Source organism: Dipodomys spectabilis, unplaced genomic scaffold, assembly GCF_019054845.1.
Source record: "Dipodomys spectabilis isolate Male_0828 unplaced genomic scaffold, ASM1905484v1 ptg000092l, whole genome shotgun sequence".
NCBI classification, from domain to species: domain Eukaryota; kingdom Metazoa; phylum Chordata; class Mammalia; order Rodentia; family Heteromyidae; genus Dipodomys; species Dipodomys spectabilis.
Window position 1 is genome coordinate 8225666 of NW_024870769.1, and position 14001 is coordinate 8239666.

Here is a 14001-nt window from a genome sequence, read left to right on the forward strand (position 1 = left end):
CATTTATTAGAGAGAAAAATAATATTGATACATTTGGTCTCTTATACTTATTCTCTCCAGAATCCAGAGTTAACAAAGTTCTAAGGAATTCATCATTCCAATTATTAGTAGTCAGAAAAGGCCAAATTCCTTTATTCTGGACAGCTTGTGTGTATGTGTGCACATGCATGTGTGCATCCATGCAAGTGTGTGTGTGTGTGTGTGTGTGTGTGTGTGTGTGTGTGTGTGTGTGTCTGTGTGTGTGTGTTGGTACTTGGCTTTTTTGCTCAAGGCTGGCACTCTACCATTTGAACCATACTTCCACTTTTGGTCAATTGGGATAAGAGTCTTAAAGACTTTTCTATCTGGGGCCTTGAACCTAAGTCTTCAGATCTCAGCTTCCTGAGAAGCTAGGTGTGAGCACCTACACCAGGCTTTACAGCTGTTCATCTGCAGGGTTGAGGCTTGAACTATTGTGAAGCTGATTCCAGTCCAGTCTCCAACAATTTTCTAGGTAACCTGTGACTTCTGACTTACAAATTAGTTCTACAAGACTTGACACGACTCTAAGTTGCTCTTCTGACAACTCTTTGTCCTTTAAAAATAAACACCTGGTTGGAAAATATCAGTGGAGGGCCCAGAATGCCTTTTGCAAAAAGATTTCCCTTAAATCACCCAGGCACACTTTTTTGTTGCATCTCACTATTTGTATCATTCTCTTGAGCCAAGACATTTTGAGAGGTACTGCAAAAGTCCTGTGCTTTCTCTGGCATGGATGGCAAACTTTCGCAGTCAGATGTACTAATGTGCAAGTGAAAATAACTTACAATGCATTAGTTGATGGTAAGAAACAAATGTGGACAACTGCATTGTGAAAATGTTAAACATTTTAAATTCTCACATTACTTTACCATGGGTTGGGAAATGTAGAGCACATGTTTTGGTTTACTACAAATGACTACTATCTTAGAAAATTAGTATGTAGGCTTCATTATGTTTTTCTGATTCTAAAGCACTTCTGTTAATGTTATAGGGCCTTAAATTTCACAAAGCACCTTCTGGTGGTGGAAGAGACATTGCATGCCCAGGAAAATGAACAGAAGAAATTTTTTTCATTACTTGTGGAATTTTTGGAAGAATTATTGTTGCCTGTTCCTTCCAATTTATCTATTTTTCCTGAATTCTTGTCTATCAATGAGAATGTTCACAATGGAAATGTGCCATGGATAAATCACATGAAAAATTTAGACAGAAACCCATATCCTATTGATACTCAGAAACTTCTGGAATTTGGCAAACAGATGACCGACAAAATGCAAACTCTTGAAAGCCACTGGATGAGGACAGAATCCAAAAATATTTTGAGATTCATTGAATTAATGCTTCTTGAAATTAACCCCACACTGCTAGAATTATGGCTCTATGGCATTCCCAAAGGTGAAAGAGTTAAATTAGAAGCACTCTCTACTCTCTTAAAATTTTCAGTTCCAGAAAATGAAAAGATTCTTAGTACAAGTTTTAACTTGTCCAGGTTGATACATTCAGATTTGCCTAGACCACCAGCTGTGAACATGGAGTTTGTATATTTAAGTGAAACTATAATAAATGGTCTCTATGAATTCGGATTCCTGAGCCAGGAAGAAGTTTTTAAAGCTCTAGACACAGTCTACGTGATTAAAAATGTGTCTCGTCTTTTCTTAGCCCTTTCTGAACCCCAAAAGCAGGAAGTTGAAAAAATTTTGACTCATCTCTACCTGAATGTCTTTAACAACAAAGATTCAAGTTTACTTCTGCAGATTTATTCTTCATTTTACCAACTTATTTATCAATTCTTGAGCATTCAGAGTAGAGAGTCTTTGATAACTTATCTGACCCAAATCTCCAGAAATATTTTGGACATCGTTAAGCAATTTAATTTCCAAAACATCAGCAATGCATTTGCATTTTTATCAGAGACAGCAGAGTTTCTTGGGAGGATTTCTGAAGTTTCTTACTGTCAACAGTTGCTTTCAATTTTTAATTTTTTAGAGCTTAAAACCCAATCTCTGAAGTCTAGCGAAGACAGAGAATTGGAAGTGATCTATAGTACTTTGATAGGCCTCAAACAGTTGCTAGTAGTAGATGAAGATTTTCGTGTTTCTTTGTTCCAATATATGAGCCAACTCTTCAATGGCTCAGAACAAGCCTTGCTGAATAATGAATGCTTTATTATTCTGGATAACTTTTCTTCTATGAATTATTCAACAAATGAGGGGACTTCCTCCACTCTTCCATGGGACAGAAAGTTTTCCAACCTTTCGGGAAATATCAGTGTGTTCAACGAGTTCAGGGCTGTTCAGTGTACTCTATCATGGCTGCAAATGTGGACAGAGATCTGGGCAAGCATTTCTCAGATATTTAAATTTGAACTGCATATTTTCCCTCCTCTTCATGTTGGTCTCACTCAGCTTTTGGATGAATTAGAAAATGACGTGAACATTTCTAAAAGCTGCCAGGGAGTGTTTCTGACCCATCATGCTGCTAGACTCATCTTAAATTTGTTAAAAAACTTAACACAAGCCAATGACTTCCATGATTGGAATTCTCTCCTGTACCTCAGGAATCTGTGGGTAGCAGTAGATGACAAGTTAGTTACAGTAAAATCACTTAACTTGGATGAAGTAGAGAAATCATTCTTTGCCATGAAAACCGCCCTACACCAGCTAATGTCAGCTCCACTGAAAACAAGTGCAAGCAGGAAGTTTATATATTCTCTGCTGGAAGTTTTCACCAGGTTAAGCAATCCCACAAAGTATATGGGCAGAAATGTAGATTTGATAAATGACGATCTTTTAAAAAATCTCACAGATTGTGGAGCCAAATTTGAAAGTGTTATTAATGAACTAAGAAAAACAATAACATTTTTTAGAAATGTATCATATGATCAAGATTTATTGTCCTGTGCTGATGTTTTCCAAAAAGTTATTCCATTGATTTTGGAAGATGGCTTATTGGATGTAAATACTTCCCAGAGGGCTGTACAGATTCTGGCTATGTTAAATTCCACATTTTCTTCTGAAGACGCAGTTAGTACACTAAAAGGGTGCATTGCATGGATAGATGTCATAAACCATATATACGCCATGTCTAACTCAAGTTTCTTTCTGGGGTCTTTTCATAGTACTTTGAGTAATTTAAGGGATATTGAAAACACAATGAACTCTACATTTAAAATTCTAACTTGGTTATTCAATACAAAGGAAAGGCTTTGTTCTTTAAATGAGTCTACTATAAATTGTATAAATATTTACTTGAAAGACCTGGCTGACTTTCTAAATATTATATTTAATACAGTCTTGGAAAAAGAGAAGGTACCAGAATTTGAGATTTTATTAGCTCTTTTAAATGATTCTACAAACCAAGTAAAGATGATTATCCATAATTTAACAAGGGACTTTGATTTCCTCTCCCAATCCAATTGGAAACATTTTAATGAATTACTTCTAACACCTGTAGATACATTAGATGGAATTCCCAATCAGTTTCAAAACATATGGCTGCATATAACAACTCTGGGGAAGGAAATACAGAAACACTTACAAGATCTTTCTCCTGCTATCCTGGAAAGAAATACCTTTCCTAGTATGAAAAAACTTTTTGGAATATTTTCCATCAATCCAAAGGAAAAGGATATAAACAATTTGCGCAACTCCATTTATCATTTAGCTAATTATTTTGCCTTCAGCCTAACTCATGATCTCCAAAATTCATCAGTAAGTACTCCACATGAATTAGTGAAAGCTTGGGGTCTTGGTATTCAGTTGATTAGGGATGTGTTCAACTCCTTGATGCCTGCCATTCATTCCAATACTCCACAAAATATGAGTCATGTTCAAGTTTTAAATAAAGTGACTTCCCTCATGCATGCTCTCAAGAAGGCTGACATAGACTTATTAGTTGACCAACTTGAACAAATCAGTGAAGGCCTAGTAGATTTCTTTAAGAATCTTAGCAGATTAGGTCCTGACAATTCAGGGGTCAACTTACTCATTGGCTTGGTGGAAAAATTTATGGCTGGTTCACATTCATGGAATGTTAATCATCTGCTGCAACTCTCTCGGCTATTTCCTAAAGATGACGTGAATGCTGTGGTGGATTTATATTATGCTCTTCCTCATATTACGGGGCTTCTCCAGGGAATTGCTGATAAAAATATCACAGAGAGCCTCAAGGATATCTATAACTTTACGCTCCTTCATGGTATAAGCACTGCCAACATCACCAAGGAAGACTTTGCCACTGTGATCAAAACTCTTCTAGATGTCATTGAGTTAATATCAGACCAACCAGCCCTTGTGTCTGAAGCTCTAACTTGCTTTCCTGTGGTTTGGTGCTGGAACGGTACAGCAGGGTTTCAGCAGAAGTCAAAGTTAGAAACTTGTGATATCCATGGCTTTATGTCTTCTTCTTTTTATGAAAAAGTGACCAGCACCCTTGACCATCTCCACCTGTCTCCTCTTGGTAAAGAGTCACAGTGTTCAAACGAAAGCTCAAGAATTGAAATGACTAGGAAAGTGGTCTGTGTAATACATGGATTAGTGGACTGGAATTGTATTCTTATAAATTTGTCTGAAGTCTTCCATATTCAAACTCCACTTGTGAAAACGGTACAAGAATTTTGGCACAGGATCTTACCATTTGTTTCACCTTTTGGAAATCAAAGTAATGACAGCATCCACGAAGCTTGTCCTGGTGGTCCCATGAAACAGGTTGCTTTGAAAATAATAGAAAAACTAAAGCATCTGAACTTTACAAAAGGTACATCAAGCGAAAATATTCTTACTAAATTAGCTGATTTAAACAAGATTATTAGCATTACCAACGGTGCAGAGATAGCTGCCCATGATAATATTCTCTTAAACTTGGAAAGGATAGTCAAATTGATTTCTAGAGATAGGTATCTAGAAAATAGTACTCATTATTTACTGTCTCCATTTTTATTTCTTCTGAATGCAAATCTTACATACAGTAGTTTAGAAACTGTATCAGATTTTATTAAGAAAATAAAATCAACTAACAACTTTGAAGAACTGTGGGTTTACTTCAAACAAATCATGAAAGACTTAACCCACAACTTTAGTATCAAGCACCTGTTCTCTGAACTTAACAAAGAAATACAAGACATAAATTCTGTGGATCTTCCAAATATAACTCTGAAACTTATCCAGTTTTTGGAAATCCTAAATTTATCAACATCAAAGGCATTAGGAATTATTGAAGATTTCCTATTGGTGACAAAAAAATGGCTTTCTGTGTATGCAAATGAAGATTATTCCCCACTGATGCAAACATTACTTGCTACTATGGACAATGAAAATTCAACTGATGTTATAACTATGCTGACTAAAGATATCACTAGCAACCTGAGGTATCTAAAAGACATTTCTAGGGAAAACAATTCTGACATTGCCACTCTCACACAGCTGCTTAATGAAGAGCAACTAAGTAATTTCTCTGTTGTACAGCTACTTCTTGTCAACATTCTAATTAATTCTTTCAATAACTTAGCATCAGGTTCTCAAGTAACAGCTCCAAATTTAGGTGATAGTGATCTCCAAATGATGAATTTCATTAACCTCACCCTGGATCATTTACAGTCAGAAAAAGGTGGGGAGATAGTTCTCCCTCTGGGAAGTATAATGGATTTCATGGAAGAGCTTTTGAGAACATTCTCCCTAAAAGAAAAATCTGGGAACAAAATTTCTTTCCTGCTGAAAGACTTCCACAAAGATGTTATTGCAGAAATGAGGTAAGTGTACCTTGCCTCTGTATAATATGTGTATGGCTCAGCCCACTTTAATTTCTGGAGTAGAGAAATGCCAATTAATTCATTGCCTTAATGAGCATTTTTCAAAACTGTGAAGGTAAAATTACTTTGATTACTGCCATTTCATCAGTAAGCTTTTAAACCTAGCCAGGGATGATCATACATTATATTTCAATTTTTAGATTATGAAAACAGTTATTAAAATTCTGTCTTATGTACAACTGAAAAATTAATATTTTATGGATAAATATGTACATGTAACATGAACATGACAACCTTTTCTGTTCTCTGTCTAATCTTAAAGGGTTTTAATATTTTCCCCTCTAATGTATCTACTGTGGTTTTGTATTTAGGAGCATTAAAGTTACTAGTCACATTATTTCTGTTCAGGGTGTTTAAAAATCTCTGTCAGTTACTAGTGAAAATACTACTGAGAAAGTTAACTATATTCCATGTTCCACCACTCAAGTTTCAACCATGGATGTATACCAAGGATGGAAGAGAGAGACTTGGGTACATAATTTAGGAAACATGATATGAAAATGCAAATTCAGAAAGGGTACAGGTAGGGTAGTTCATAGTAGGCAAAGACATCAGGGACATGAGCCAAAGTTCTCCCTCTTGATGGTATATAAAGAACTTTTAAGGGGAAGGGAGAGCAAAGGCCTTTATAGCTACTATTGGAGTCTCTCGGTCAGGAGGCTCTATGTGACTCTTTTGCAATTAATTCACCTGATGATGTCAGGTCCACCTAGACAATATTCATTTTGACTAACATGTAGTTAACTGACAAGGGACTTTATTTATGTAAAGTCCTGTATCAGCAGCATTTCTATTAGCCTTAGACTTGGTAGCTAGTAGTAGACATATTTATGTCTTGTGCTTTAACTCCCATCTTCCCTTCAACTCCCAAGGGGGAATCTCCTTTAGAGCATAACCAAATCAGAGACATAAGAGAGAAAGAGGTCCCTGGGACTGTGGCTTAGCTTAGCCAAGTTGACATGTCGTAAAGCAATCACAGTGTCTCAGTGACCAGCTAGTAATTTAAAAGTTCACAGAAAGTATAAAATAGACTTTGAAATTTTTCAGAGATTTACCTTGTACATCAAGAATCGCTTTGTAGTGAATTAAGTTCTTTTCTAAAAACAAATGAATATGGATATTTTTTGAACATTAGCTTCAAAGAATTGCGGTAGGATTGGCCATTCAAGTCCTCTACTCTGCATTATTTGGTAGCAAATTGTTAAGGTTCATCTAGAATTATTTCAGTAATCCATCTTTCACTAAGCATTATCATTCCATGCTATTATGAAATTAATGGCATCATTAAAATCACTATATATTTTAATCTTTCTGTTGATAATATATTAACAAAAATTAATACATATTTACAGCTTTATCTCAAAAGATAAAATTCGAGAGGTACTGAAATTGGATCAATTTCTTACACTGATGAATGAATACAGATTGATGAGCTTTTTCTCATGGTTAAAGGGAACTATATTTCATCTAATCAGAAGCTCATTTATGTTAGACAGTGGAGAATTTTCTTTTGATAGCCAACGAGGACTGACATTTGTACGAGATTTATTTCATGCCCTTCTAAGGGAAACTTCACTGCAAAATGAGACTGAAGATAATCCAGACTTTCTTATGGTGGTGAGTCAACTGCTTTTCCATATGAATAACTCTGAGGAACTCATCAGCCTCAACCAAAATCTTACTTCCATCCTTCACCTTGTGAGAGAAATTTCCACAGAGATGTCAAATCTTATGGACACTCTTTCAAAGTCTCATAATCAAGACTTTCATACCTCTTTTCTTGCACTCCAAAAAGTTGTACTTGCTGACCTAACCAACTTGCTTTCCTTTATAAAGGACTCATTTCCTCTAAGAAATAGAGAAACATTAGAACTCACTAAGAGGTTACTCGATGTTATCTCTAGAGTTGATAAAGAAAGTCATGGCCTGGAGCCCCTCTTAGAAATGTCTAGAATCCTCACCATGCTGCTGAATGGCAGTGCTGAGCTGAGAGATATTGCCACAGATATGGACTTTGCTGTGAAACTTCTGAAGCTAGCAAAGAAAGTTTCAGGGAAGATGGCCACCATCTTTGAAACTCATTTTGTCCCCAACACTCAGGACACCGTGGACTTCTTTAATATTTTCTATTCTGTCATGCAGCAAAGTGTCCAGCATCTTGTGAAGGAAAGAATTCCTTTGAGAAAAGTAGATCATGTGACATTTGAACATATCAATGATTTACTGATGCCATTTCTTGACTTGGCCTTTGAGATGTTGGGGGTGAAGCCCAATATTTCACAGGACTCTGACGTTTTCAATATGTCATCTAGTGTAGTCTCAATTGTGAGCCAATCCAATGACTTTTCCAATATTTTGGAAGAAATAGCTGAGTTTTTAACTTCAATGGAAATCAGTTTGGGAGATTTAGAGCATCTTGTGGTGGCATTTAATAATGGGACTCAAATATTTTCTATGGATTCTGTCAACTTGGGGGAAGAAATTTTGAATTGCTTAGTTCCTATCAATAACATCACCCACAAAATAAACTTTTTGAAACTTAATCCAACTTCCTCTCATCGTAGTCCTCAAGATACAATATGGGAAAAAATCTATGAACCGTTTCATTTGGGGGATGGAATGTTAACAGAAAATAGCACAAAAATAGGGAAATCCTTTAAAATGATACTTGATCTCACATTAGAAGCCCTTTGGAATAGCTTAAAAAAGGACAATTGGGAAGCTTTTAATCTGCTGCAGGCATTGGTTGATCATTCAGATAACCTGTTCAGAATGATAGAAACAGTTGTAGAGACCTCCAGTGGAATTACAAGTGAAGATGGAGATGATTTAAGCAAAGATTTACTTTTCAACATGTCTTTGACTCAGGATATCACTCATCATCAACTTGAAACAGCAATCCAAAATTTGCTAGATTGGCTAATTCTCTTAGGAAAACCCCCGCTCCCATACAACTCTCAGTGGCTGAATTCCATCAACACGTCATTCCATCAATTTTTTGAAATCTATCTTAATGCAACTACTGGAAAGAATGTCATGTTACCAAAAGAAGAGATGATAGATTTCCCGTATAACCTCAAACCATTATCACCATTCAGTACATACTTGAAGAGATTACTTGTATTCATTGGATATTGGCAAAAGATTCTACTGGCAGATCAAAGGTAATCAAAAACCCTTACTCACTCTACTTTTCCCCTACTGCAGTACCCAACAACAGATTAGGGTAAGTAGATCTCAACACTTCTGCAATTGGCTTCCATCAAGAGTGATTCAGGCCAATAATAATTTTTTTAATATTTAACTCACTATTTGACAAGCGAACATGCTTTGTATTCAGAGTTTTTCTAAAGTAAATTACTCTTAAAAGCAAAAGCCAGGCTGGATTTAAGCCTGCCAGACAGAAAAGTTTCTGAGATATTTATCTCCTATTAACCACCAAAAATCGGAAGTGGATTTAAGGGTGAAGTGGTATAGTGCTAGCCTCGAGTGAAAAAGTTAAGGGGAGAGTGTCAAAGCTCCAGTACCAATACACACACACACACACACACACACACACACACAGCCTTGTATTCTACCTACATATCTCAAGACTAGGTACATAAAAACCATTTTTTTCTGAATATACTCAGATAGTTCAGGGTCCTAATATTAGCTATGAAGCCAAGAATATTAGCTCATTTTGAGCAGAAAATAATGCTTGCATTGATAGCTACCCAATCCAACCCAGGCATTGGTTGGTTCTGCACTGTTTAGATTGAAAACCACCTTTAAATAGTTGATCCATCTCTCAAGTTAGGACAAAGGAAAACTCTTCTTACAAGCTTCAGTCTTGTTAGGCCTCATGCTCTGGAAACTCTCTGCTTCTTTAGATTGAAGGATTTGTTCCTCTTTGTGTGCAGAAGAGACCCAGAAGTTCTGTGCTAGCTCAATTTATTCATTTAAGGAGGGCAGGACTGTTTAGATTGTTCATGGTCCTGACTATACCTGTCTCTCTCACTCCTATGTAGAGATCAAAGGAATCTTTAAACCCTTGTTCATATGCCACCAGACCAGCTGACCTATTTTCTGCTAGCTTTGTTACAGAGCTTCACCTTGAACCCAGTCATTTTTATCATATTTAGGAAGGTGTCTTTAGTTGTACCTGGAGCATAAAACTCTAACTACTTTGAAATACAAATACTGGCTTTCAGAGCTTCCTGCCTCATCTCCTTCTTGCTTCTGAAATGAAACTAAACTGTGGCTTTAGTTTTGCTCTACTTTTGAAGTGCAGGTGGGCTTGGCAATTTCTGTTTCTCACCAATCTCATCTTACCTTTTTTTGTGTGTCATGGGGCTTGAACTCAGGGCCTGGGCGATGTCCCTGAGCTTTTGTGCTCAAGGCTAGTGCTCTACCATATAAGCCACAGCTCCAATTCCAGCTTTTTTTTGGTGGTTAATTGGATATTAGAGTCTCATTGACTTTCCTGCATAGACTGCCTTCAAACCTCAATCCTCAGATCTCAATCTCCTGAGTAACTAGGATTACAAATGTGAGCCACTTATGCCTGGTTTCATCTTACTTTTTTCAGTCTTCTGTTAAGGGAATTTATTCCACAATGCTATATACATAAAGTTTTAAAAATTGCTTATTTTGTTTTTATTTTTAGAGCAGCTGCTTGTTTTATATTTATGGGGTAGAGTTTGATACCAGGGTTTAACTCAGAGCCCCATACCTGCTCACTCAGCTGGGGCTCTACCACTAGAACCACACCTCCAGCCCTACTTTTTTGGGGTCATGGAGCTTGAACTCTGGGTCTGGGTGCTGTCCCTGAACTCTTCAGCTCAAGGCAAGTGCTCTATCACTTTAGCCAACAGTTTTCTGGTGGTTAATTGGAGATAAGAGTCTCACTGAGTTTCCTGCCTGGGCTGGCTTTGAACCATGATTCCAGATCTCAGCCTCCTGAGTAGCTAGGATTACAGGTGTAAGCCACCCACAATCGGCCAGCCCTACTTTTTGACGGTTATTTTAGATATGGAATTTCTCAGACTTTTCTGCCGCCAGGCTGACTTTGAACCACAATCTTTTTGGTTTCAACCTATTAAGTAGCTGGGATTACCATAATGAAACATTGGTGTTCAGTTCCTTTGGTATTTGGATACTATATGTACATTGGACAATGATCAGCTCACAGTAATTAGCATAAATGTCCTCTAAAACACTTTCCCCTTCTCCCTCCCTTCCTTCCTTCCTTCCTTCCTTCCTTCCTTCCTTCCTTCCTTCCTTCCTTCCTTCCTTCCTTCCTTCCTTCCTTCCTTCCTTCCTTCCTCCCTTCCTTCCTTGCTTCCCTCCCTCCCTCCCTCCCTTTCCCTCCCTCTCTCCCTCCCTCTTCCTCCCTCTCTCCCTCCCTCCCTCCCTCCCTCCCTCCCTTCCTCTCTCCCTCCCTTCCTTCTTTCCTTCCTTCCTCCCTTCCTTCCTTCCTCCCTTCCTTCCTTCCTTCCTTCCTTCCTTCCTTCCTTCCTTCCTTCCTTCCTTCCTTCCTTCCTTCCTTCCTTCCTTCCTTCCTTCCTTCCTTCCTTCCTTCCTTCCTCTCTGCCAGTACTGGAGCTTGGACCTGAGTGCTATTCCTGAGTGTTTTTTGCTCAAAGCTAGTGCTCTACTACTTGAGCCACAGTTCCACTTTTAGATTTTTTGGTGGTTAATTGGAGATTAGAGTTTCTTGGACTTTCCTACCCAGGCTGGCTTTGAACCACAATCCTTAGATCTCAGCCGCCTAGTAACTAAAATTACAGGTGTGAACCATTGGCACCCATTGTATGTCATCATCATTTGATTCCCTATAATCATTTGCCTTTGCAAAAACAAAAAGAAAGCAAATATTATGCCTCTTGGCAATTAAACCAATGATTTAAGTAAATAGGGACACAAATCTCTCTGGGAGTCTAACTAGTGTTATCTGTGCATTTCTTGTTATTGTGACATGAATACAGTTGGGCAGAGACAATGCACATGTGTAGCAATGTACCTGGTTACAGATATTGAATGCTTAATGCCATTGTGTTTCTTCCTAAGTGTTGTTGACATATGCCAAGCTTTCCAGCAGCTAGAGATGTCCTCAGAAGACATGGAGATGCTGCAGAAAGCCAAGATGATTGCTCTACGTATGTTCATCATCTTTGCAGGTGAGCTGCTTGATAATTGCCCAGACTACTTTCCAGAACTTTCCCAGTAAGGGATGCAGTATTCTGAGTTTCTTTTAGCACAGACCACAGTCTTGTTTATCTGGCTACTAGGTCTGAACCCATCTGGCCTATGCCTATACTCTCCTCTCCAGATCCTGTCCCAGCCTTATTGAGCAATCTGTGCCTGAGTTGATGCTGAGCTTTCTGGTCATTGTGTATTTTCCCATGGAATGTACTTCTGCTGTCTCCTTGACATGACCTCCAGCTATGCTCTGTAGCCTCGAGTTGGGGACATTTTGTCCTGGACTTCCTACCTCCTTTGCTACAAGGACTTTGAGGAACTGTCTATCAAAGACAATACTTTTGTATCTCTCATTTTTACTAGAGTCAATGTTTCTTGTAGGCAGCAGCCATGTCCTAATCATTGGTTTGTGACACAGAAGATGCAGTCCCCCAGGGTATGCTGGGTGGTCCACAAAGCATTTCCCATTAAAAAATTATTTTATTGTAATGATACTGTGCAGAGGGGTTACAGTTACATGAGCAAGGCAATGAGTACATTTCTTGTTGACCATTGTTACTCCCTCCTTTGTTTTTCTCCTCTGGCCCTCCCTTCCCTCTACGGTCTGAGAGAAGGACCACTCTCTTATGAAAACCTATGTTCTCAGAGTGGTGTCCCACCATGGTGAGCACTTGCATTCTATATGAAGCCTGTCTTACTGACTGGAGTGAACCCAATGTATGGTGGTTAGAGCTCAGTTGACACCAGCCAGTGCTGTGAGCAAATAAATGCCAAGATCCCTTCTGTGATCATGTCTCCATCCCCTGAGATTCCTAAACATTTAGTGTGTTCACATGGGAGTGTATAAGAGATACTGCATTTGGAGCTCATTGGGTACAAGTGAGGAAATGGTGAAGGATGTCATAGAGGAAAGAACCTGGCTTCCTCAGGAAGGGACACTGTGGATGAAAGACCAAAGTCCAGTCTCAGAGAGGATGGGTCGGCAGCCCTGGAATGGAATCATTGTTGGGTGTTGGCAGCTGAGCCTTAGAGCTAGGTGTGCAGAAAAGCACCTGTTGGGAGGAGGGAGCAGAGGTGAGCCTTAGGCAGGAATGAGAGTGCCAATGAACACTTGTACGTGAGAAACACTAGGAAGAAGCTGAACAGGGGTGAGGTGAACCAGCAAGGGGTGGAGGAGAGTGGAGACCTTGATGGAGGCATCCTTGGTGAGTGCATGTAGGCAAAGCCTGAGCCAGGAGGAGGTGCAGACACACTCGGAATCCAGGGTGGGGATGATGACTTGGGAGGTGTTCAGTTAAAGTCTATGTCAGGATGCAGAGATCCCTGAATGAGGGCTGGTGTGGGCTCAACACCACTGCCCACAGGTTTATGGACAGTGTGTGGGTTCTCCAGATCCTCAAGGTCAAGCGAATGGAGGACCACTTCTGAGGATGTGGCGCCGTGTCTGCTAAGATGTGATTGTGCCCAGGTATCGCTAGGTCTGGCATGCATCTTGACTCTCGCAGTCACTGAGATGAGAACAAGTTGTATAATGGAAGGAACAAGAGCTTCCACCTTCCTCTGCCTCCCTGAGTGACACCAGGAAGGCCACTGAGATCGTTCTGAGCTTTATACAGAATCGGGGTGACCCTCATTTCCAACAGCAGCTGAGAAGATTGAGTAAGAGGGGACAGTGAACACAAGCAACTCCTAAGGGCTGGCCGGGGGGCAGGGGGTAGGTAGTGTAGGACACACCTCTTTCTCCTTCTCCAGGCTGAGGATGGAGCTGTGTGCATACTATTGGGAAAACTGCTCTCAGAATTCACAGAGATGGTTCACAATGGATTCCTGTACTTTGCAACTGTCTCATCCACTCATATCTTTTACTGTATTATAAAAGTCTCCTTGAACCCTATCAGTAATGAATGTTGCAACGGGGAAGCTATGAAGATGGAGTGAAGAATGAAGGGAATTAAAAGGACTCAGTTGATATAGATGAGATTCTAACTGAA

The 14001-nt window shown here is 39.0% G+C and overlaps 1 protein-coding gene across 1 annotated transcript in view; it reads left to right on the plus strand.

Moving 5' to 3' along the window:
* The window catches only part of Abca13 (ATP binding cassette subfamily A member 13), a 402123-nt gene that overhangs the window by 75064 nt on the left and 313058 nt on the right, over positions 1–14001 (plus strand). The window contains exons 17-19 of the mRNA XM_042684933.1: positions 1013–5767; positions 7180–8991; positions 11879–11988. Coding sequence (XP_042540867.1) covers positions 1013–5767; positions 7180–8991; positions 11879–11988 — 6677 coding nt within the window. The remainder of the gene's footprint in view (positions 1–1012; positions 5768–7179; positions 8992–11878; positions 11989–14001) is intronic.